At 39.5% G+C, this 25,793-nt stretch overlaps 1 protein-coding gene across 6 annotated transcripts in view; it reads left to right on the forward strand.

Moving 5' to 3' along the window:
* SASH1 (SAM and SH3 domain containing 1) overlaps positions 1–25,793 on the forward strand; it is a 314,852-nt gene that overhangs the window by 187,984 nt on the left and 101,075 nt on the right. For all 6 annotated transcript variants that reach the window (XM_077896440.1, XM_077896438.1, XM_077896434.1 and 3 more), the window contains exons 3-4: positions 22,128–22,178; positions 22,301–22,350. In XM_077896440.1, the coding sequence (XP_077752566.1) occupies positions 22,128–22,178; positions 22,301–22,350 (101 nt within the window). The remainder of the gene's footprint in view (positions 1–22,127; positions 22,179–22,300; positions 22,351–25,793) is intronic.

The raw sequence follows: 25,793 nt of genomic DNA on the forward strand, positions 1-25,793 counted from the left end.
AAGCAGATCCATGCAGAGAGCCTGACGTGGGACTGGATCCTGGATCTCCAGGATCACGCCATGAGCCAAAGGCAGATGCTTAACTGCTGAGCCACCCAAGCTGTCCCCAGAGTAGTTTTCTTAAAGAAAAAAAAAAGTGATTTCAATCAGAAGATCACTATTCAGGTTTGACTGACTCATTTGATATGATTAGCATTGTTGTCTCAGAGCATAGGTATTAGAAAGGTAAATATGAGTGGGTCTGAGAACATGCCAGCACCTGCCCCTGCAAACTTCAGGAATTTGAAAATTAGTGGCAGTCACCTGAGAGCCAGCAGGATCCAGGTCATTCAGAGCTGCCATGATCATTTATTAATTATGAGAGAGAAAGCCTAGGTGGAAAGAAGGCAAACCCCAGTGGCTCAGCCATTGGAGAAGTACAACTATTTTAGGGAATTATCCACAGACCTCTTAGCCAAAGGCAATCCATTAAAACTACCCACTCAATCATAGGATTCCCTTTGGCGAAAGGAGGCATTCTTAAAGAGGGAACAAGGGACCTGCCCTCATCCATTAAAAATAAACCTTTTATTTTTCCAGAAGCCAGAAAAGCTTTGTGTAATTATAGTCTAGAGAGGTAAAGGTGATCCCACACTTAAACCTACACCCATCAAAGTACTTCACTTAACTGACCAAGCAAGTCTAGCCAGGGCTCCAGAGAGAGACACTGGCCTTGGTGTTTATAGGTTCCAGGGCATCCCAGAAGCTGCTTCCTTGTGCCCTCTGCCAGTCCACTGCACCCAGACTCATTCTCATACGTGGACATGACATTTGCACAGACAAGATGCAAGATATTTATATTTCCTTCTTTACCCCCTTAAATTGCTTGTTTAAAAAAAATAGATGAAACAAGGCAAGTTCTTTGAGGTTTCCCTGAAAACTTGGCATGGATTGCAACTAGCTTTTTTTTTTTTTCCTTTTTAAAGTATCTTTTATGTCCTATTCAGTAATCCCCACCAGTTGCATGCTCTTTTGGAGGGATTCTCAATGAAAGAGTAACAGGTTTACAACAGTCCGCAAAACGCTCTAGGTTTTGCTCAACTGGTAGCTAGATTTTAAAAATAGCTCTTGAATTTTGCAATGTGGTATGCCATGTGTGAGCTCCTGGGACAACACGTGTGCTACACATCGCAAAACCCTTCACAAGTGTTACCTAATTAAGCTGCGCAGTATCTGACAGGTGGTGGGCTCCTCAGCCGCTTGCAGGGAAAGGGAACTATTGCGCATGCACCATCAGCTCAGAACAGTGTCTCTGTTGTCTTGGAGTCGTGCAGCCTTAAGAGAGAAGGAGCCTTCCTTGAATCGCAAGTGGAATAGTTAGATCACCCAGTATCTTCTTCGGGATGTAGAGAATTATTGAGCAAGATTCATTTCCCCCCATAGCAACTTCAGATTTTTGATGGATGGACAAGGCCAGTTATTATTGGTAGCAGGACCAGAAACAGGCAGGAGAGACTGGTACTTGGATGTAGATCTGCCTTCTGTTGGCAGAAGCCACATGATTCTGATTCACTGGAGAGGCTCAGGTCTTTTTTAGGAAGTCTGGGTGAGCGGCAGGTGATGGGGGCCCTCAGGACAAAGTTGTGAGGGAGGGAACAGCACTAGGGAAATGAGAGCAGACTGAACTGGGATGTGTGCCTACTGTTAGATCTGTGAGGAGGTGGAAGGGTCTGAAGGCTAACCATGGATGGGGCACAACCCCTGTCTTGGGAGAAAACTGGAATTATTGTATAGTTACCAGAACAAAGCTTTGAAAAGGAAGACAACAGCAAAACAGAAACACTTGGGTACAGGCTAAGGAGTAGGGAAGAGAAAGCTAAAGGTGGCCTGGTTGTCAGCCCTGAGGCACTGGCCAGAAGAGCCAGTAGATGTTCACATAGCAATTAAGAGTATGTGTCATGGAATCAGATGGACTCTGCACCTTCTAGCATGTGGTCTTGGGCAAGATACTTGATCTCTATGCCTCAGTCTCCTTTTTGGTAAAAATAGAAATCATAAAATGTCCTCCTACCTTATGGGGTTTCTGAGACGATGAAATAATAGATGTAAAAGTGCCTTAGAATGGTATGTGTGGCATCAAGTAGCACTTGATAAATGCTGGCAGTGAAGACGATTATGAAGATGAATCAGAAAGTACTGAAGAAGTACCTTCTCAAGGAGGAATTAGCCCCAGAACATGTACTCAATTTGTAGGTGGAGATGCATGGATTCCCAGAAGGTAGGGAAGTGGCACGCAGGGTGAGAACTAGCCTCGTGGTGAATCACTTGGTAAATACTTGGTATTAATGGGGTGTATTGACTAGGGAACCCCAAGGAGTTTGTTACTGTTCTTTCTATAGTTATTTGACGATACCTTGGTGTGGATAGTTGAATCAGTCCATCAGTTCAATTTTAAAAATATGTACCATTTAAATATAACTATTTAAGAGAGGATTTTGGGATCCCTGGGTGGCGCAGCGGTTTGGCGCCTGCCTTTGGCCCAGGGTGCGATCCTGGAGACCCGGGATCGAATCCCACGTCGGGCTCCCGGTGCATGGAGCCTGCTTCTCCCTCTGCCTGTGTCTCTGCCTCTCTCTCTCTCTCTGTGACTATCATAAATAAATAAAAATTAAAAAAAAAATAAGAGGATTTTTAAGAAAATAAGGATTTGCCTTTTTTTTTTTTTTTTTTTTTTTTGTATTTTTAAGGATTTGCTTTTATGTATTCCCAACCCACTCTATCTAGTTTTTCCCCTGGTTGACTACTCAGGATAAACAGGGACAAATGGCAGCCTATGTGATCCTTAACAAAACCCTTGACATGTGTGGTAGAAGATATAAATAGAACTTAACACGGTTTCTGTCTTTGTTTTGCCCAGATTGCTCAACATACTATCTTTCTCTTGCTTTGTGGATGAAATTATACAGTGTCAACACACACACCAGGTAGTAAAAAATGTAATAGAAATTTTAATCCAATTGACAAATGTGAATTGATTTCCCATTCTGTGCCATAGTCTCTCCACTTCTAGTCTCCTCTGCCACCTTTCATTCATTCCTTCATCCAGCAAATATCTATTATGTGGCTGTATAGTCTTTGCCAGGCACTTTGCTGGGCCTCGGGTTATTACTGAGCCACTTCTGTGCGAAATTCTCCTGTGCAGTCCGTTGTAGGTGGGTGTGGGTCGTTGCAGTGCAGTGTGGTTGGTACTGTAGTCGGAACACCTGAAGTCCTAGGGGGTCAGGGAGGACCTGTGGAGAAGAGGGCATCTTTACTTTCCTCAAGTTCTGCAGAAAATATGCAGTGACTTCTAGATTCCCAAACGTGACTGCAGAGCACTTTCCATTTCCGCACATCTAAGCTTTCTCCCAAGCATTGAACCTGGCAGTGAGCCCCTTCCTGTCTCCCGCCTCTTCTCATGTGCTGCACTGCCCAGCCCAGCATTCTGACATTTTTGGTGAGGTTTGAGGGCTTTGCGTATTTGTTCTGTGAAGACTTTGTGGCAAAGAACTGGGGAATCCTCTCCATTTCCAAAGATATTTTTTTCTCTTCAGTATATGAAGTATTTTCGTGAGTTGTTAAGGTAATATGTCTGGTGATTAAAATTTGGAATATTCAAAAAGACATTTCATAGTAACTTTCAAAATGGATGTCTTGGGTGGCTCCAAGGTTAAGCATCTGCCTTTGGCTCAGGTCATGATCTCAGGGCCTGGCATCAAGCCCCATGTGTCGGGTTCTCAGCTCAGTGGGGAATTTGTTTCTCCCTCTTCCCCTCTTCCCTGGTCATGCTCTCTCTCTTTTCACTCTCTGATCCTTGGGTTCACTTTATGTTAAGTTTTATGGAATGAATGAAAAATTCAAATGTTAGTGCTTTCAATTTGCATGTATTATTTTAAGAATTGACAGGGAAATCATGGTAGCTTAGATGTGATACCATATCATTACTGGGATTACATCTTTTTTTAAAAAAGATTTTATTTATTATTAATGAGAGACTCACAGAGAGAGAGGGAGGCAGAGACACAGGCAGAGAGAGGGAGAGAGGGAGGCAGAGGGAGAGAGAGGCAGAGACACAGGCAGAGGGAGAAGCAGGTTCCATGCAGGGAGCCTGATGTGGGACTCGATCCTGGGTCTCCAGGATCAGGCCCTGGGCTGAAGGCAGCACTAAACGAGCCACCCGGGCTGCCCAGGTTACATCTTTTTAAAGATTGTAGCATGGAGGAAGCCTCTTACTCTATCAATTCTCAAGGTAAAAGTAATAGTTCTCGGTTCATTCCAGTCTTTTAATTAAAAAAAAAAAAAAAAGATTTGTTTATTTATTTATTTGGGAGAGACAGAGATCACACAGAGGGAGAGAGAAACAGACTCCTTGCTGAGCAGGGAGCCCAATGTCGGGCTCGATCCCAGGACCCTGAGATCATGATCTGAGCGGAAGGCAGGGGCTTAACCGACTGAGCCACCTGGGTGCCCCCGTTCCAGCCTTTTTAGGGGGATACATAATAGGGACACAGTCAGCCCTTCTCTCCAGTTTCCCAGGCAATTGGTCATCATGTTTGGACTCACTGCTTTTATTTGTCCTGCTCCAGATGCTAGAAAAGGGCCATCCATCTGTTTTCTGCCCTTTGAGACCAGGTCCTGATAATATTTTCTGTTTGTACTCTTAGGTTTTTGCTTGTTTGCTTTTCCTGAGGGAAAATTGTTTTCTCCTAGATGGAAATTGGCTTACTATTTGTGAACGTGCTTATTTTTTGTCATATAATATGCAAAGTATTTATACAAAGTAACTGTTTTCCCATTAATAACCTGATGATATTTATGTGATTCAGGCTAATTAGCAGATGACAAGAAAATTTTTCCAATTCTTTCTTTTTGTGCTACAAAAAAGGAGAATTTGACAGAGCAGTTTAAGAAAAAGGGAAAGCAAAGCAAAATTTCCATGAGGAAAATTCTAAATTATTGACATTTTTGAAACTTTAGTAATATTAGTTTAAAACGATAAAATACTATGTATTTGTGCTGACTAATGTATCTTTAAATGACAAATGCTCCACAAAAGGCCTATTTGTAGAAAAGAAATTGATCATCATGCATGATTTTTAAAAAAAAATTCTATATAGGTGCACCTGGGAGGCACAGTCAGTTAATCGTCCAGTTCTTGGTTTCAGCTCAGGTCATATTCTCAGGGTCATGGGATCCAGCCCTGCATGGGGCTCTGCACTTAGAGTGGAGTCTGCTGGAGATTCTTTCTCCCTCTCCCTCTCCCATCCCATTCATGTTTTCTCTATCATTCTCTCTCTCTGTCTCCAATCAATCAATCGATCTCTTTAAAAAATCCATATAGGAAAAAAAAATCCGTATAGGTCTTCTATGACTTGGATATTCTACACCCCCATTATGGTATGGAATCTTGACAGTGTGCTATGTATATTTGTAAAGTTTGAACCAAGTCTTGACTCTAGGTCTGTAGAAGTAATAACATTAGAAAAAAATATATTTTAAATTGGAAGATTTTTGTTTTGCTTTCAGGTGGTAAAAGTAGTACTTGAGAAATAAGAAATAAAATACAGAAAATCCTGAAAGAGAAAATAAAGGTTATACTTAAGCCTCCCACCCCCCCCACCCCCATCTCAGATATAGCCACATTTTTGCTTATTTCTTCCCAGACTTTCATCTGTACATATATATTCATTCAACAGATATTGAGTATCCTCTAAGTGCCAGGTACTCTGCTGGGTTCTAGGGATCTATAGTGAAAAAGACACACAAAATTTCCTGATCCAGTGGAATTTACATTCTGTATATGTATACTTATATACCCAAGTATTAAGATCAAGCTGTCTGTACAGTGTACCAGGTTATATTTCTCAGCCTTCTATAAGGAACATCCTTCCCTTATTTACTATTTTTTAGCATTATGATTTTTAATGAATGTATACCTTTTCATCTTGTGACTGTGTCATAATTTATCTCTCAACTTGAGCTATTCAGGTGTTTTTCACTCTCTTGTTATTCTAAAAGTAATTGACCATGAGCATTTTTAAATGTGTACCTTCACTTTCATAACTTAATTCCTTAGGGTATATTATTAGATAATGAGCATAGCAGGTTGAAAAGTAGGAACATTTTAAAGACTCCAGAAGCACTGTTAAATTCTCATCTGAAAATATTTTATATTTGCACTTCTACTAGTAGTATATCTGTGCTCCTTTTTCAAATTTATGCTTCCTAGTATTTATGCTCAGGAGAAAGAAAACTTTACCAGTTTGGTGAAAAGTAGTCTCATTGTGTTCTAAATTGTATTTTATTATTTCTAAAAATACATATATTTTTCTGTAACTCCTCTCTTAAAAGTTATTTGCCCATTTTTTCTATCTAAAATAGTTTTTCTTATTTGTTTATCAGTACTCTTTATATATTGAGCTATTTAGTCCATTATCATGTATGTGGCAACTTTTTCCCTTGTTGGAGAATATACACTGTCCACTTTCTCCATGAGCCAAATTATGAGAAGGGAAATGAAGAGGGAGGTCCTTTTCTTGATGTGAATAAGACGTTGGATTTTAGGCCAAAATCTCCTTTCCTGGCCTAGAAGCAATGGCATGAGTGCTGTGATAGCAGTACCTACAAGCAACAATGCCCAAGAAATACATTAGTTCTACAAAGCTGTCTTTAGTGCCATGCAGCATGCAACTAGGCATGTGACATGGGGAGTAGACTCTATAAGTGGCTAAGCGTAATGACACCTTGCCCCTTCCTCCACTGTAGTAATCATGGTGCATATGGATTTAATTAGTTTTCAAAAAATGAGAGTCATTTATCTACATCTACTTCAACATACATACCGATACATTTTCAGGTTTATAAAGAAAAAGTAGGGGCCCTTAGTTGTGGGTAAATGAATGAGATCCTGGCAAACAGTTGTTGTGCTGAACAGGGAAGGCAGATTTATGTTTAAAACTAAGTAAACTATGCAACCAGGTAATAATTTTGAGCAACGAAGTATGTTTGCTACAATCACCATTAAAGAAACAGATAAATCACAGTAATTTCAACATGACACTTTACCCATTCAATAAATCGGTATTTTAAATTTCATTTGCTTTTGAACTAAGTTAAATAATTTATAGAGTAAGTCATTCAAAGATTAATGCTCAGAAGGGAGGAAAATCACTATACGGGAACAGAAACATATCATTTATGTATATTACATTGAGACTTGGTCTGCCGGTATTTCCATTGTAAACCTGAGTTTTTCTAGCATTTACAATACAGCAGTAAAAAAGTTTGCCCAGGCCTAAAAGCTGGTATTTGTCTCATCTTTCTGATACTTCAATTTTAACTTTATCCTTCTTTGTCAAAACCTGTGACCTCTATCCCTGCGTTTTTAGATGTTTACATCATTAGGTAACACTATTAATTCCAAAAGCTCATTTGTTTTAGAAGCACAAATTTGTGGCTCATGATTTCAGAATGCACTGAATTGTCTTTGATTCTGAGGCTTTTCAGGATGGTTATAAAACTTACAAAGATAATTTGAAAATATAATTCAGAGTGAAAAAGGGTAGTTCAATGTCATGACAGCACCTTTTGATTCAGTAGCTACAAAGACAATAATAATGCTCTAAATCATCACAAAATGTGACCAGTCTATGAGAAGATTCATTTAAATTTGGCATCTCCATTTTGATCAGGCTACATAATTTTTTTTTTTGTAAAATCCATATTCAGACACCCAATCTGCTTACTAATCAGTTTGGATGTTATTTGTATGATAATATGGAAGCTTTTGGTTTTTTATATTCTCAGTTATGAGTTTTCTTTACTTGGCCATGAGCTCCTGAAGGTCAGTGACTGTTCTTTCTACTCTTGATACCCAGCATGTCAACTAAGTACAGAGTTGACACTTAGGAAATATTGGTTGAATAAATGAATACATGAATGTTCAGTTACAGGCTGTCACCAGCTTTTGAAGATTATCTATTCCAAAACATTGGAGTCATTGGGATAGGACTCATAGTTCATTTTCCCATAAATAATATAATATAAAAAGGTAAATTATCCTGGAACAGCTTACTTAACTTCCAATTGTTAAACTCCAGAACAAATAATAGAATCACTGTAATGGAACAGTGGTCTGAAAGAAACCCCACCCCAGCCCTCCGATGGTCCTGGGGTCCTGCTCAAACAACAATATAGATTTTGCATATTGTAAAAAATTGTTCTGTTGTTGGTCACCCAGTTTTCCTACCTTTTTTTTTTTTTTAATGATGTCAAACTTATCTCTTTCTTTTTACTTTAAAATCATTTATCTTGGTCACCCCTTCACCCCTTTCTAGAGTACTGAAGATGTGTCACACCAGGTTTAGGTGTGACTCAGGATATATAGATCCTTTCAACCTTCAGATCACTGAATTCCAGCCTAGAGGCCTCTCTGAGCAGCCTTGTCTGGGACAGAAGTTCTAAAAGAGTGCTTCATCATCACCTGGGAACTCAATAGAAATGTAAATTAGTGCCCCCTCCCCCCACAAGGACTGGCTCTGAAATTCTGGGGAGGGGTCCAACAATCTGTGTTGAATAAGCCCACCAGGTGATTGCAACGTACTAAGTGTGGAACTGTTATTCTAAGACTTACTGGAGCATGGTCCCAGATGGGATCTTAATATTCAATTCCTTTGGGCAATGAGCTCAATGGTGGTGTGTGCTCTGGCAGCCAGCTGCCCAGTGCTCTGCTGCTGTATCACATACAAGGGGCCTTGGAGCTGTCAGAACAATTTGGCTTAAGGTTCAGATGTGGTGGTCGGGCATAGGGACCCTCTGGTTCAGTGTAGCCAAGCTAGCTTCAGGATGACATTGGATACACCAAGGCTGTTCATTTTAATTTTGTCAGTATTTTGTAGTATCTAATAAGAAAATTTTCAACTGGATTTGAAATCTGTTACATTTTCATAAGAAATTTCACTATGATGTTAATCAGATAAAGTGCTGTTAGATCTTCAAAATAGGAACTGCTATATTTCAGGGTTTATAAAAATATCTAAGACCATTTTTATTACTTTGTTGTGTGAATGAAATTCCTTATTAGTAATCACCAACCATAGAATTAAAAGCTCATCATTAAAAGTTTCTAGCGAATACGATTTATAGTCATTTCAAGTATATAACCTAATTTTTTAAAGTTATTTTTTTTAAAGATTTTTGTTCATTTCTTCATGAGAGACACAGTGAGAGGCAAAGACGCAGGAAGAGGAAGAAGCAGGCTCCATGCAGGGATCCCAATGTGGACTCGATCCCGGGACTTTGGGTTCATGCCCTGAGCCAAAGACAGGTGCTCAACCACTGAGCCACCCAAGCGTCCCTAAAGTTATTTTTTTTTAAATATTTTATTTCTTTATTTGAGAGAGCGAGTGAGAGAGAGTGTGAGTCAGCAGAGAGACAGATAGAGAGGGAGACTCAGACTCCCTGCTGAGCAGGGAGCCAGCCCAATGCAGGTCTTGATCCCAGGACCCTAGGATCATGACCTGAGCCAAAGGCAGACACCTGACTGACTGAGCCACCCAGGCGCCCCTAAAATGTTATTTTCAAGTAAATAAGCATAAGATTATCTAAAAAATTAAAAGGTTTATTTTGGAAGTTTTCTACTCAGTAGTTAATATTTTCACTATTATTCTGATTTAATTCTCTTTATAATTCCTATATATTATTTAAAACTGTAGCAACTGTTTTTTCAGTCCATATTCACCCCAATGGGTTCCAGTGTGCAGGATGCTGCAGCTGTCTGTGTGTCCCCGGGGGGACCTGTGCTGGACAGCTGCCTATCCTCTGCTCCCTGGAAGCCCTTCATGTTCCCTTACAACAGCCCTGGTTCTTCTGGTTGATCCTGTGTATAGGACCCCCTTTCCAGACACCATTTCTAGTGAAGGTTCTCTTGGTTTTCATTATCTCCCAGAAAATGTGGCATCCAGAGCTGAGCATGGACATTCAGATGTCCTCTGCTTTGTGCCAGAAAGAAGGAATGTAATTGGACCTGTGGTTTAGATGTTGAATGCAAATGATTCCCATGACGGACTTTAGAAATCACTAGAATTTAAGTTACCTGAAGGCAGTGATGCTCTTTTCCATTGTTTTATCCTTGACTAGAATGGTGCTTACTCAGCACACGGTTTGTGCTTATTAAATAGTTGTAAAAGTAAGGTATGATTAGATGAGAGAGGTGGAGAGAAACAGAAAGAAAGAGAAAGTAAGTGTTCCCATTTAGTTGCTTCTGTTAACTTTTGTACCCTGTCCGTCATTTCCAATCAGCAACCAGTTGTACTCAGAAAATCATTTTGTGAGTGTGGATCACTCCATGCTGTTGTCAAAATAGTGAGGTTGGATAGACTCTTTGGGTGGCGATACCATCCAGAGTGGCCCATTGTCATGGTATCCACCCCTGGGATATGTATGCAGAGCCCAGTTGTTAGTGACCATAAGCCAAGTCCTGCTAGTAAAATGAAAAATTGAATTATACAACGTGTTAGATTTTTTTTTAAAGAATAATTAAAATGCCTTTAAGGACGCTGTGCCTTTTCATATTTACATTTAGATGGCATGACACTCTTGTGTTAGTTTTTGTTCATAGTAGAAGATGCATTCTTGACACATGACTCATCTTTTGTAATGATCTGTTGGTAGGGTTTGGTCTTATTCCTATCTCTATGCAGGGTGCTTTGTAGGTGGTGTGTACTCAGCAGTGTTAAAGTTGAAGCCTGGAAGATGCAATACATTGTTTCCTAAGACAGCTTAGAAGTTAAAGAGACATACTACCTTGTTTGAAATAAGATTCAGGAGCACCAGGTTGGACACTCTTAGATTCAAATTCTTCCTGAATTTAACCAATTCATCTAACTTTTATTAACTCCCCAGTATTTTATAGCAGTTTTGCTTTGAGATGGTAAAACTGACCTGGCTGTCTCCCCAGGCTGAGTTCTGCCCCTGCCCTGGGGACTCCTCTCACTTAGGTAGGGGAGTGTACACTTCGGGATTTGTAAGCTCCCTCGGTGGTTTTCCTTAGAGGATCTCAGGAGGACCGCTAGCATTAAAAGTTAAAGCGCTTGGGGCACCTGGGTGGCTCAGTCAGTTAAGCATCTGCCTTCCACTCAGGACATGATCCCAGAGAGCCTGCTTCGCTTTCTCCCTCTGCCTGCTGCTCCTCCTGCTTGGTTTCTCTAAAAAAAGTTAAAACCCTTTTGGGGCAAAAGGAGTTCTGCAGGGACATTGTTCCTAATGTTGGTGGTGTGTTACAGTCCTCTCTGCCAGAAGCCGGAGGAGAAATTCTCTCTCACAGGAATAGCCATGTGTCTTGTGAATACCTTAAGACATTAAAGTATGGATGATGTCACTCCTGGAATTGATCATATTTCCTTCTTTACTTTAAATGTTGTAAATTAGCCCAAAATGTAGTCCATTTCTAGCGTAGGATCCCACCATCCACATTTCTTAACTAGCTTAATTCCTGCACCAATTTTACTGTATAATCGTGATTCCCCCTCTTTATTTCATTTCGTTAGCTTAACTTCATCTCATATAATGTTGAACTGAACTTTTGTAAGCCATCTTAAGTCTTTGTTTTTTTGTTTTTTGTTTTTTTTTTGAAAATGGTGCAGTTTAAATAAATATGTAATGAACACTTGCATAACATAGACTCCTGCAGCAAGAAGATTTAAGAATTTTACTACAGAGTATTAATGACCAGGTGGAGATTGCCACTTTTGGTTTCTTTCTTATCAGTATTTCTCAAAATTTACCGATCTGTTCATTATGGATGGATTTTAAGATTGAAGTTAGTAGAATAGCATTCATCTGTGAAAACCTTTTTCCTTAGAACCTTCCTTCTTTGATGTGGGGGGGAGGAGAGTACATTTCCATTCACTTTCACTCATTAGAAACAATTTCCTATGCCAGGCCATGAGCTTATGAATGCCTGAAAAATGGCTAACATTTCCTGTTTCACATATGAATGATTTGGGTGAAACCAGTCATTAAAATGTGAAAAGGTAGAGGGTTGGAGCTGGAACTCACAGGCCAGTGCAGATTTTATCCTAAAAGTGGCTAAACATCCCAACATTTTCTTTTTAAGTTCTTACAGATCTAAGTTGTAGATCTTTTTGAAAACACTTGCCTAATTACTTTTACTTACCAATGTAACTCTACAACCCCAAAGTAAATCTGAGATCAAAGCATTGAAACACTTGTCCTAGACAGTGAAGTTTTTTTTTTCTTTTTAAGATTTTATTTATTTATTCATGAGAGACAGAGAGAGAGAGAAAGAGAGAGAGAGAGAGAGAGAGAGAGGCAGAAACATAGGCAGAGGGAGAAGCAGGCCCCTTGCAGGAACCTGACGTGGGACTTGATCCCGGGATTCGATATCATGCCCTAAGCCAAAGGTAGATGCTCAACCACTGAGCCACGCGGGCATCCCTAGACAGTGAAGTTTTTTTTTTTTAAGATTTTATTTATTTATTTATTTATTTATTTATTTATTTATTTATTTATTTATTCATGAGAGAGAGAGAGAGAGAGAGAGAAAGAGAGGCAGAGACACAGGCAGAGAGAGAAGCAGGCTCCATGCAGGGAGCCTGACGTGGGACTCGATCCCAGGACTCCAGGATCACACCCTGGGCCAAAGGCAGGTGCTCAATTGCTGAGCCACCCAGGCGTCCCTAGACAGTGAAGTTTTAAACAAAAATTAATAGAAGAGTCAGAATTACTGGTAAAGTAATCCATTTTAAAGAACTGAAACTAATAGATGCCTGCCCATCAAGCACTTCTCTGGGGCATAGCCTATGTCATCCTTGACGGGAAGGACCCGTGTCTGCTTCACTGTTGCCTCTTCATATGGGGCCTGCCACATAAGAAGTACTAAATAGTTTTTATTGGACTCTGTGTATGTGTGTTGGGGGGCGGGGTACATTGAATCCCTGTTAAGAAGGCATTTATAGTCTAGGTGAGGGAGTAAGCTAGAGATGAGAAGAAGTGCTACACATAGATATACCTAATAATAATAAGCAATATAGCTCCTTGCCATTATGACTGAACTCAGGCATATCATTTAAGGCATGGTCAGGCAGAGAAGGTATGAGGTGGGTTTGGAGTTAGATCTAAAGGATGACTCAGAAGGATAGACAGGAAGAAGAAGGCCATCCCAGATACTAGGAGCAAAAGTGAGACACTGGGACTACATACACTTAGCAGACCCAGCACCCATTCTCCTAAGAGGGTTTCGATGAGACCAGTTGGCAGAAGGGCCTCTTTTTTAGAGATGTGGATTTTATCCTGTTAATACTGTGTTTGCAAGGTTTTGGAACAGAGCAATGATACAAAGCAGTGAGCTGCTCAGACTGCAACGAGCATACAGAATAGCTGGAGATCTTGGTAAAGTGCAGACTTTGATTCTGGTCTGGGGTGAGGCCCAAGACTGCTTTTTGAAGAAGCTTCCAGGTGGTTCTAATGCTCATGTTGCATAAACCACGCTTTAGACAGCAAGGACAGAGTATTAAGAAGATTTATTTGTCAGGATGCCTGGGTGGCTCAGTGGTTGAGCGTCTGCCTTTGGCTCAGGGCATGATCCTGGGGTCCTGGGATCGAGTCCCACATCGGGCTCCCTGCAGGGAGCCTGCTTCTCCCTCTGCCTGTGTCTCTTCCTCTCTCTTTCTGTGTGTCTCATGAAGAAATAAATAAAATCTTAAAAAATAAATTGTCCATCATGATTGGATTGGAAAGTGCTTCATCTAAGTAGAGATAACCAAGTGGTCCATTTCTTTTCTTTGCCATTACAAAACCAAACTAAAACAAAACTGAGGTCTAAAGGTCTTACTGTAGTGGGGGCAGGACTGGAACTCAGTCCTCCCAGCTCCCACTCAGTATCTCCTACTCCACTCTGCAGTGGTGGGCAGGCATCTGTGAGGTGCAGACCACAGAGAAGCTGATGCCTGTGGGAATGTGATGGGATGGCTGGATGCAAGAAACCTTGTGAAAAGAGAGGCAGCAGCCCCTGGTAGCTGATTTACTGGGGAGTGGGAAAACTCTGAAGAAATTGTTGAGGTTTACATCCTGTTAAAATGAGCTGATGCCCCATTGCTTGTCCAGAATGGAGAAGTCAGACGAGAGTGGGACATACTTTGCCAATTGGGAGATATCACAACTTCATAATCTTCTTGTAAAGTGATAAATGCCACATGAGTCTTAAAACCCATCACAGGCAGCAACTTTCCATAGCAATTTGGCGCTTGTTCTCCCCATTAATTGAACACATCAGTGATGTATGTGTAATTTACTTGTAAGCTGAGTGTTGCCAGGCCTGTGGTCCTCTCGCCTTTCCACCCACCTCCTTCCTGTGTCCAGTGTGGAGGAGGAGAGCTTGGCACTCAGCTGAGCTGATAGGCATCTGATGGTTTTCCACTCTCCTGGAATAAGACAGGGATTTATCCCACTTGCTTTGCCAGCTGTAAAGTTCATTTGGTTGGGAACACTGGCAGGTAAAGGGAAGAAGCGTGGATTTCCACAAGAAAGTGGAAACAAAGTTGGAGTGTGGACGAGGATGTGATATTTGTTTTTTTTTTCCAGGACCTGATTCTACCCCAAGTGGGTTTTTGACTCTAGTGTATTACACTACGTGCCAGACTCTTAGTTTTATATTTGATGCAGGCCCTGTTAGTGTGAGTGTAGACACGCTTGTGTGTGCATGCTCACACGCAGGCACACACACGCACAGGCACGAGCAGGTGGAAACGTGTTGGTGGAAGCACACATGTTCACTTTTTTGGTTTTGGCAAACTACTGATTTCATCTGGAAAATTTGTTCTTTTTTTTGCTTCTATGTTAGACATCATAAACTTTGAGGGAATTACTATTTCCAGAATTGGCCCAAGTTGACAAGAAATGAATTTGAGGTTCCCCTCTACCCAGTAATGTTTTGTCATCTGATTCCTTTTAAAACAAACAAACAAACATATGGAACTACAGTTATGTCTCTTTCAATCAAAATATGAATGTGAGATGATTCCTAAAATCATTATGGATCTTCACTATTAATCAGAAGATACGTGCATAGTTTTCTATGATACTCGTTACTAAAAATTTTAATATCTCAAGAAATTATTTTAATATAGAGCATGACCTAATTTGAGAAATGTAAGTTTCAATATTTCTTTTTTAAAAATTTTTTAAATTAATTAATTAATTTATGATAGTCACAGAGAGAGAGAGAGAGAGAGGCAGAGACACAGGCAGAGGGAGAAGCAGGCTCCATGCACCGGGAGCCCGACGTGGGATTCGATCCCAGGTCTCCAGGATCGTGCCCTGGGCCAAAGGCAGGCGCTAAACCGCTGCGCCACCCAGGGATCCCTAAGTTTCAATATTTCTTAAGGAGTTTCTTGGTTTAGTTGTTGGGATACAACTAAAATTATTATGAGCTTTAATTTTTTGAAACTTGTATTACATTTTAAGAAATATTTAAAAGTAATATGTGTTTGACAAATGTGTTAAAAATCAAGGAATGGGGGATCCCTGGGTGGCTCAGCGGTTTGGTGCCTGCCTTTGGTCCGGGGCGTAATCCTGGAGTCCCGGAATTGAGTCCCATGTCGGGCTCCTTGCATGGGGCCTGCCTTCTGCCTGTGTCTCTGCCTCTCTTTCTCTCTCTCCCCCTCCCCTCTCTCTCTGTGTGTGTCTCTCATGAATAAACGAATGGGATCTTTAAAAAAAAAAAAAATTGAGGCATAGTGGCCTTTGTAGACATAACCATTGGTGTGTAAGGAATCTTTGAGATGTTTTGTCATCATACAGTTTTAAACACAGACATGTAGATAATTTTAAAACATAGGATTTGAAGACTGTACTTTTTTTTAAATAAATTAATTTTTTATTGGTGTTCAATTTGCCAACATACAGAATAGCACCCAGTGCTCATCCCGTCAAGTGCCCCCCTGAGTGCCTGTCACCCATTCACCCCCACCCCCCGCCCTCCTCCCCTTCCACCACCCCTAGTTTGTTTCCCTGAGTTAGGAGTGAAGACTGTACTTTTAAGCTGATCTTATGTTAGAGAAAAATAATAAAGGTAATGTAAGACTACATGCTCTTAAAAAAATAACTTCTATTATCCTCCTAATAGGTAACTTCTATTAACATTTGGTGTAAAAAAAAAAAAAAATTTGGTGTATAGCCTCTCTAACTTTGCTTTTTGCATGTGCATATGCATACATGCACATATGTTGAGCTATATTTATAATTTGGTTTAGTTTCCACTGTAATACTTCATTAAGTTAAAGAGATTTCCTTAAGGATTTATAGTGTACAAACTCACTATGGGTTTGTATTGTTTAATATTTGACATTCTTTTTAAAATTTTTTTGATTGCTTGATTGATTGATTGATTAATTGAAAGATTTTATTTATTCATGAGAGACACAGAGAGAGAGGCAGAGATATAGACAGAGGGAGAAGCAGGCTCCATGCTGGGAGCCCGATGTGGGACTCAATCCCGGGACTCCAGGATCATGCCCCAGGCTGAAGGCAGGTGCTAAACCGCTGAGCCACCCAGGGATTCCCTTATGTTTTATTTTTCAAGTAGACTGCACCCAGCATGAAGCCCAATGCAAGGCTTGAACTCATGACCCTGAGATCAAGACCTGAGCTGATGCTTAACCAACTGAGCCATTTAGGTGCCCCAGTATTTATCATTCTTAACCAAGATATCCATATGTGGCTTAATGATGACAGTTTAGCCCACAGATCAAAATCCATGCACTCACTTTATTTTTTAACTTATTTTTTTAAAAAGTTAACTAAGTTATAATACCCTAACTTACAATTACAGGTTCTTGTTTAGCCATCATTGTTGTGTGGCTCTCTGGATTCTCATAGGGAACACGTACCAAATTGTGGCGTTATAGCTCACTAAATACTGCTTAGAATCTACTGTCAAGTGCAAAGTCAATGAACATATCATACTGAAAAAGGATTAGAGATGTATTTAGACTTGGGCTATAGAAGTGAGTACTGTTCTAATGAACTTTTTGGTTGTGTTCAATTTTGAACGCATTTCTTCATGTTCTTTTGTAACATTTAAGTGGATTATATAAATTTGTTGAATATGATTTTTTTCTACAATGACTAAAGAAAGTTTTCCCGTGTTAGGAAGGAATCAAATTCTTGATGATTGACCATTTACTCAAGATTTAGTCACAAGACTTAAGAAAGCCTGATAACTAAATCTTAACATTAAAAATTCTTATATTTCATGATATGGTATCTGGGATTTTCTTCAAATTAAAATAAGATGAAGCCAAAGCATGTGTGAAGGTATAAATGAAACAAGATTGACCGTGAGTAGATAATTAGTGAAGCTGGGTAATAAGAATTTGTAATTCATTGTACTGTTCTCCTTACCTTTGCATATTTGAGATTTTTTATGATAATAAAGTTGAAACAAGAAAGATCATAATTGTAGCCTAAAACATTGTGATTATTTCAACCTTCAAGTGATAAGTTCAGGTTGAAATATATTGCCGAGATGTGTTACTTAGGTAAACTCTAAAAATCACAAAAGGATCCTAATGAACATTGTCGTGAATAAATAGTCTCATTTAATTCCCCATTTAGAAAACTCAGGTGAGCTCCTTGGCAGCTAGTGTGGCAGCCTGATTTCCAAAGTGGGCCATAATGATATCACCCAGTTCAGGGCTTTCTTACCATGTGACTTTGGTATCCCTCACATTGGCAGCTGGGGCTGTGTATGTACTCTCTTGAACCTGGGAGAGCTAGTAACTCCAGCAGAAGTGATAATATATGAATCTAGGTTATAAAAGGTAATAAAACTTCTGCCTAGCTCTCTAGGTATGTGCCTGATTCTTCTCGAAACCCAACATCCTCCTGGGGGGAAGACAAGCAGCTACATGTAGCACCCTTGCACAGATGTTCCAGCAGATGGTCCCTGCTTAGGTTCCAGTTGTTAGCCAGTATCAGCCTCTGGACATGGAAGCTGGTGAGCATCCTAGTGGTTACAGCTCCAGCCAGCCAGTAACTACCATCTTTCCAAACTTCCCGGCCAAGGCCCCAGACACCATGGGGTAGAGATAAGCCTATTCTGCTTTCCCCTTTCTGAATTCTTACCCACTGAATCTGTGAGCAGAATGAAATGCTTGTTGATTTATGCAACTAAATTTGGGGTGATTTGTTACACAGCAGCGGTAACTACATCAGTCAGCATGTGTTATTGAGGAGAACTTTATTTCTCAGTGATCATCTCTTTCCCTAACATGTTTAAAAGATACATGTTTACTCAGTGACTGTGTTCTGATTATTCACGATGTTTACTATGTCCATCAACATGATGACTTCCAAATCAGGAGTCAGCTGAGGATCATCAGTTGTTCCCTCAAATAGAGTAGTTTGCAACTAGGCAGTCAGATGTGTCAGATCTTACTCCATCTTCCCTCTTCATCAGGACATCCCTGTCCTCCTGGCAATCTGTCTAGAACCATGAAGATTCCCTTGTTAAATTGGGAGCAAAGAAGAGAGCAAGCTCATCTGTGGAGAGGGAAGGGGAATATCAAGGAGCCTTTCTCTGTCCATTTTGACCTGAATCTCTGCTTCTTTACTGTGTAAGCAACACCCTTTATTGCTGCACACATAGCTGGTGCTTCTTCTGTCTGATTCCATCATACTTTTCACTTCACACTGTGTCATGAAAAAACGAATCTAATTCTTTTCAGTGATAAGCAGAATAAAAGTGTCAGCACTTCTCTAGGTGTATGATACGTCTACCAAGACTTTATTCATACTCTGCACATGGGTGTTTTATCCAGGTGTATGGCAGCTAGCTACCTGCTAATTTAAGTCTTATTTGTAGTGTTGCATCGCTCAGGTTTGATGGTGGGTCCTCATGTGTTTGCTGTGTTTTTAATTATATATGTCTTAAATATTTAACAATATGCACACATATATTATAGTAATTAGTAACTCTTCATCTGTACTTTTGTCAATGATATCATGTGACATCCATCAGTGCCATAATAATGGAATTTTTCCAGTATTCCATTGTTTTCTTTCCAAGCATCACAGCGGTCTTTACTTAGTGAATAACTTCACAAGCTTCTCAGTTGTATGATACTTTTACTTGAGGGTGTGTTTGCTCTAAGAAACACCTCTTTTTTAGAGAGAGGGAGAGAGCAAGGGGTGAGGAGGGGCAGAGGGAATCTCAAGTAGGCTCCACACTCATTGTGGAGCCTGATGCAGGACTCAGTCCCATGACCCTGAGATCATGACCTGAGCCGAAATCATCAGTCTGATGCTCAACAGACCAAGCCACTCAGGTGCCCCAAGAAATGCCTGTTAATAATGATGGTAGTCCATCCTTGAGAGTTGAAATTAATAAAATTTGTTCTGAAAAACATCACTTTGTAGCGTACTTTGGGGGAAAAAAAGTTGAAAGATCACTGCACAAGATCTGTTGAACATCTCCTTTTCCTGATAAAACAGACGTTCTTCATGAAAACATTAACTGGGTCCATTATTTTAAAGGAACGCAGTTTAGTACATTATACATCAAACTATACCCCTAAACAATTTCCTAAAAAGCCCCCAAAACACAGTCTATTATTAGTGACAAACTAACATGTGAAGATGAATTGTTTAGCATGTTACTTCCTGGTCAGCAAACATTTAATGTGGTTGTTAACAAGCACCTGCTTTGTATGCAGAAAAAGGTACATTTTGCATAAGGTACCATAAATGTTATGTTTATGATACAGAGTAACAAATGATGTGCTCAATAAATAAAATTTATTAGAAAAAATGCAGATAAAAATGTGCAATAAAAGCAGGTAATTTCCTATTGTGGACTATTACCTAGTAAAGTAGAGACTTAGAGCTTGAAGAACAGTTAAGAATGGAGGAGAAAGGAGAGTTAATCAGTCATTTTTTTTCATTGATGGTTAGGGAAGGACATGGGCTAGAATTGGGTATTCAAGGGGATATTTTAGAGACAATTTCAGAGGAAGTAATAGAGTTTTGTCATCATTCTGAGGTTCCCACATCCACTCTGAATAGGAAGTTCTAGGATGAAAAATTGCAAGCTACCTTTTTCTTACTTCCTGCTGTTTAAGTTTATAAGTTTCTGTCTGTGACACTTAGAGGTTAGGAATCAGGGCATCATGATTAGTCACTCAGTAGGAGGGACTTCTCAAATACATATCTCCTGTGTTGATTACACCGGAGTCTGATGTCATACCAATTGGACTTGAAATGTAACTCAAACATTTCCATATGTTGCTTTGTAAATACAGTGTATCAAGTCTGGGACAGGAATCTAAAGTTGTCCATTATGAATGAAGGTGGCAATAAAAACCAGGATGATGTTAAGCAAAGAGAAGTTCTATGAGGTTTTACACCACTCTGGTATTATTTTCATAATAAACAAGGCCCTGGAACTAGGAATGAGTGAATTTCCAGTCCATTAAGGTACTTTTCTCTTTCGATCTACTTATCTAAAATCATCTTGCTCTCATTACTCACATAGAACATTCATTTTATAGTCTATATATACTGGATTCCTGTTATTTACATTTATAAATGTACTTTGAGGACATCTGGGTGACTCAGTGGTTGAGCATCTGCCTTTGGCTCAGATCATGATCCTGGGGTCCTAGGATCAAGTCTCGCATCAGGCACCCCCCCGCAGGGAGCCTGCTTTTTGCCTGTGTCTCTGCCTCTCTCTCTGTGTCTCTCATGAATAAATAAATAACATCTTTTTTTAAAATGTACTTTGAGTTATACTCATTCTAATATTTCATTGCTACGTTTTTAAAATATTGGCCTAGTTTTGTAATTATCCTAATAATGAAATAGGCAACTTTAATAAATTGAAGAATTAGATGCAGCGAGATTTCCTAATTTGAGATAATCTGCTCCCATGTCCTGAACGTCAGATAAGACTTAACAAAACAATCTTCATATGGTACGTGCGCAGACTTGAAGAATATAACAACTATTAAGAAGACAATAAGATTATTGGAAAACTCATAATTAACCTGATATTTCAAACTTCTATTGTTAGTGATATTATTCCTTCCTCTAAAACTGCCTGTCGTCTTGCTTATGACTTGATTAGCTGGAGACCACCCTGGATTGTGCACCAAACTTTGATGAGGACCTCCACTTTAGCACCTATGTAGATTTAGAATTATTCTCTACTTGTGAAAAATATCAGTGAGGTGTTCTGTGCTATGTTCACTACTATAGCTCTTATTTTCCCATAGTATATTCCAATACTTCTAATAGTGCAATTTTCCCATTTTTCTGCTAATGCTTATTTCAATGTAGTATTTTCATCATAGGCCACTGGTTTATCCCCCCCTCTTTTTTTTTAACCAAAGGGGAAATGGAGTTTTTAACTGTAAAATAGTTTTACCTCTAAAATGATTCAATTCCTTTCTTTATGATTTGATAATTTATTTTATTTTATTTTGATTTGATGATTTTTAATAATGTCATTGCATTTATTTCATCTATTAACTGGATGCTGAAAGTCGTTTTTTAAATTCCCAGCTAGGCCAATTCATTTGTGTTATTACGGGCATGGTGATTTCTAGGGCTACAAGTTAATACCAGGTTAGCTTTCTGCCTTCCTAAATACACTTAAAACTAGTCCTATGTTATGAAATACTCTAATACATTTAGAATTTTAAAATCAGATTGGAACTCTAATATTATTGAAAAAAGAAACAAAACAAATGGATTCCCATAAATTCTGTGTACTGGTGATGGCATAATCACATCCAGAGAATTATTTCACCATTAACTCTCTGTGCCCCTCCAATTGTGCTTTTTTTTTCTTCCGCAGTAAAATTGTTAGCAGTGTCAAGTGGTGAAGTTTGGAAAGCAGTTCAATTTTAAGATTAGAGTTCTCAATTTAAAAGCACTTTACTTTTTCCAGAAAATCTGTTTATCTCCACCATCTCCTCCCACCGTGTCCTAGCATTTCTCAAATCCCCCCATCTCTTCTTACATATCTATTTGTCTTTCTGGTGTATGCCACGTTGGGAAGTCTCATTAAACCCGCATCTGTTCTCTTTTAGGAGAAACCTGATGCCAGCCCCACGTCACTTCAGCTGCGGTCCCAAATCGAAGTAAGCACAATGACTTTAATCATCTATTTTTGCTTCTGCTTTTTTTTTTTTTTTAAGTGATATTCTGTACAAATCAGATGAAGCCTACCGCTCTGTGCTGACGCTGTGCCTCTTTTTCCTAGGAGTCACTTGGCTTCTGTAGCGCCGTGTCAACACCAGAAGTGGAGAGAAAGTAAGTTTCTTTCCTTCTGCCGGGGATCAGAATCTCTAAGAAGGTGTCTCTCTTGGGTTCATCAGAATCTCTAAGAAGGTGTCTCTCTTGGGTTCATCCTGATGAAAGTCGAATGGGTGATTGTGTTGTGTATGTACTGTGGAGCATGATGTCATTTTCCTTGGGTGTGTGTGTGTGTGTATACATGTAGGTGGATAAAGGTGTGTTTGTAATTCAGTTGGTGAGGACTAAGGATTCTGCAAGGGTTATTGGTTTCATGCTGCTTATTGTGAGTGAACCCTAAATAAATATCTGGAAATGAGCAGAGAAAGGAAAAGGACAGTTAGGTCCACCAAGATGGGTTTTTTCTTTTAAAATAGTTTCTGATTCAGGATGAAAGTCATAAAGAAGTGAGGTACAAAAATACAACATATTCCAGAATAAAACAATGACTAAAAAAACCCAAAAAAACCCCTGCTCTGCATCTGGCTTTGGTGGGTGCCCTTAAAACAATAAATGTTTGTGACAAAAGATGGCAAATGCTCACTTACCTTTCCTGTTAAGGGTCATATTTTTGCTTCTTTGTCCTGACTTGGGCCCTGTAATTTTTACTGTCATGGGAGATAATTCTATGTTACATATTGTATCTGCAGGATTTCTTTTAGGCAACTTTAAAAAACAAAACAAAACCAGAAACAAAGCAAATGGTTTTTTTTTGTTTTGTTTTGTTTTGTTTTCTATAACCTTTCCCTTTTCTTTATTCTAGTAATCATAATTACACTAGAATGTTCTATTTGTGATTTTCTGAGGTAAAGAAATTTTAAGAAAGTCCTCGTCTTTAAACAGACGCTTCCTTTGGCACAGAGCCACTTACACTGTTTTGTGCCAAGAGAAGCATAGAAGTGGTTTAGGAATAAAGTATTTCTGGAATGAAAAGCACACGTTGGGAGAGTGTGTGTGTGCTTTACAGCACAGCTCTGCCTAATCCATCCACGTGTGTGTGCTGCTGGCACAGAGGCAGCTTCAAAGCTGCTTTGCCAAAGCTTCAGTTCTCAAGAGGTTAAGCAGACTTGGTTCAGGACGAGGAACATTGGGGTGATGAGCAAACAACAAACCAAGGCCATTGCCCACTCAAGGTTAGAGAATAAATGTGCAATTAACTTGAATCTCCTTTGTTTTCATTGCATATAACCTCCTAGCAGTTTAGTAGTGTGGAGGCTGAAGTAGCTCAGAGATTTGAGTTGACGTTCATTTGGAAATTGGAAGTACTATGGCGATACATTGAGTTGAGTGTGGGTAGAAGCATGGAGTTAATGGACTGGAGGTTCTTCTGACCTAGTTTGCTACCTCTTTGACGTGATTCAGGCAGAGAACTCAGGTGTTCCTCAGAATCTGAGCCCTCCGGGAAACAAGACAGGTTTTCCTTTCCTCCTAAGGGGAAGTGACTCACCAAATTTGTACTAATCTTAGGCTGGGTATTTCTTCTTCCCCTCAATTGTGGGTAGTCATTCTTTCCGTGTTTATATCCTTCACTTAGTAAAATGTGGCATGGCTCTTGTGGCCAAGGGAGAGACTCTCAGCCTCCTCTGAGGTTAACAAAAAGATCTGAACACACACACACACACAACACTCAGTACTGTTGACAACCCCAACCCTTCCATCTGTAATACTGCCATTTTCCTTCTATTCTTATAAGTGATTTACTTAAAACTAGGTGTTTCTAAGTAACTTGGAAGTCTTAATCCATTTTGTCCTGTATTTCCCTATTAATTTTTTTAAACTATGGTACTCTTGTTTTTCTTACTTTAAAAAACTTTTGAAAAATTTTAAACTTAGAGAAAAGTTGCAAGAGTTGTGCAGTGAAATTCCATATAACTTTTACTTAGACTCAGCAGTTTGCATGCTCTTATTCTCCCTCATAGACACACATACACAGATTTAAATAATACTGTTAATTAAGATTATTGCAGAACTGGGGCACCTGGGTGGCTCATTTGGTTAAACACCTGCCTTTGGCTCAGGTCAGGATCCTAGGGTCCTGGGATCAAAGCCCCATGCTGGGCTTCCTGCTCAAGCTCTGCCTGCCACTGCCCCTGCTTGTGCCCTCTGTCTGTCTCTGTTAAATAAATAAAATCTTAAAAAAAAAAGATCATTGCAGAACTTTTGGGGAGTAAGTTACAAACTTTGCGACTCTCACTAATCAATACGTCAGCAGGTATCTCCTAAGGACAAGGATATTCTCTTACAGAACTCCATAATATAATTACCAGGTAGAGGAATTTTAATAGGGATTTTCCTAATGTACAGTTCTTGTTGAGTTTCTCTAATTGCCCCAATAGTGTTTCTTATAGCACTTTTTCTTCAACACTTAAAAAAAATTACTCACATTTATATGCGTCCCTCTTGTCATATTTAATCTGAAAGGATTTCTTGGCCTTTCTTTGTCTTTTATGGTATCGATGGGTTTTTAAGAGGATAGACTAGTTTTGTGAAACAGTCCTCCACCTGGGTTTCTTTTTAGGATTCAGGATATATATTTTTGATGTGTTCTTTCCAGTGTGCATCGCATCATGATGTCAATTTGTTCTATCATTGGTGATACTAATGTTTATCGTTTGATTGTGGTGATGTCTCTCAGGTTTCTTCTGAGAAGATAGAATTTTCCCTTTGCAATTTGTAGCTATTTGGTGGGGAGATAATCTGAGACTCTAAATGTTTTATTCCTCGTCAAACCTTTAACTGACAGTTTTAGATTCCTTTAATGACTATTGGCTTTTATAGTGATGGTTACAAAATGATGATACTAAAAAAAAAAAAAAAAAAAAAAAAACAAAATGATGATACTTATTCTTAAGTTGATAATTACTTTGGGTTAAATCTTCCAAAAGGTTTTATTGTTGTTATTTTTAATAAAGTGGACACTCTAGGTCAGATTATAATCTGAGTTGTTTTGTTTGTATTGAATTATTTGGGATTTTAAAAAAGATTTTACTTATTTACTCATGAGAGACACAGAGAGAAGCAGAGACATAGACAGAGGGAGAAGCAGGCTCCCTGCAGGGAACCTGATGCAGGACTTGATCCCGGGACCCCTTGATCAGCCCCCTCCCCAGTCAAAGGCAGACACTCACCTGCTGAGCCACTCGGGCTGTCCCTGTGTTGAATCATTTGTATTTTTGTACTTGAAAATGCGAATATTTTGAAATGCAGAATCCTGCTCTTCTTCACATCAGAATGCTTGCTGGAGGATGACCTGGCAAACCATGGGTTGCGTCTGGTTAGTATCCGCCAAGTATCTGCCAACCAAAATATCCTTCTGAGTCAGCAGTGTTGTTTTATGGGCAGAAGTTTTCTTCTGCTTTCAAAAGGCAGGAGAACTAAGTAGACAAAAGTAGGCAAATCCTACAGCAGCCCGCCCTTAAACCAGAGACCTAAATGACAGGACCTCCCTCTCTACCCCCACT

Source organism: Canis aureus, chromosome 1, assembly GCF_053574225.1.
Source record: "Canis aureus isolate CA01 chromosome 1, VMU_Caureus_v.1.0, whole genome shotgun sequence".
Classification (NCBI taxonomy): Eukaryota; Metazoa; Chordata; class Mammalia; order Carnivora; family Canidae; genus Canis; species Canis aureus.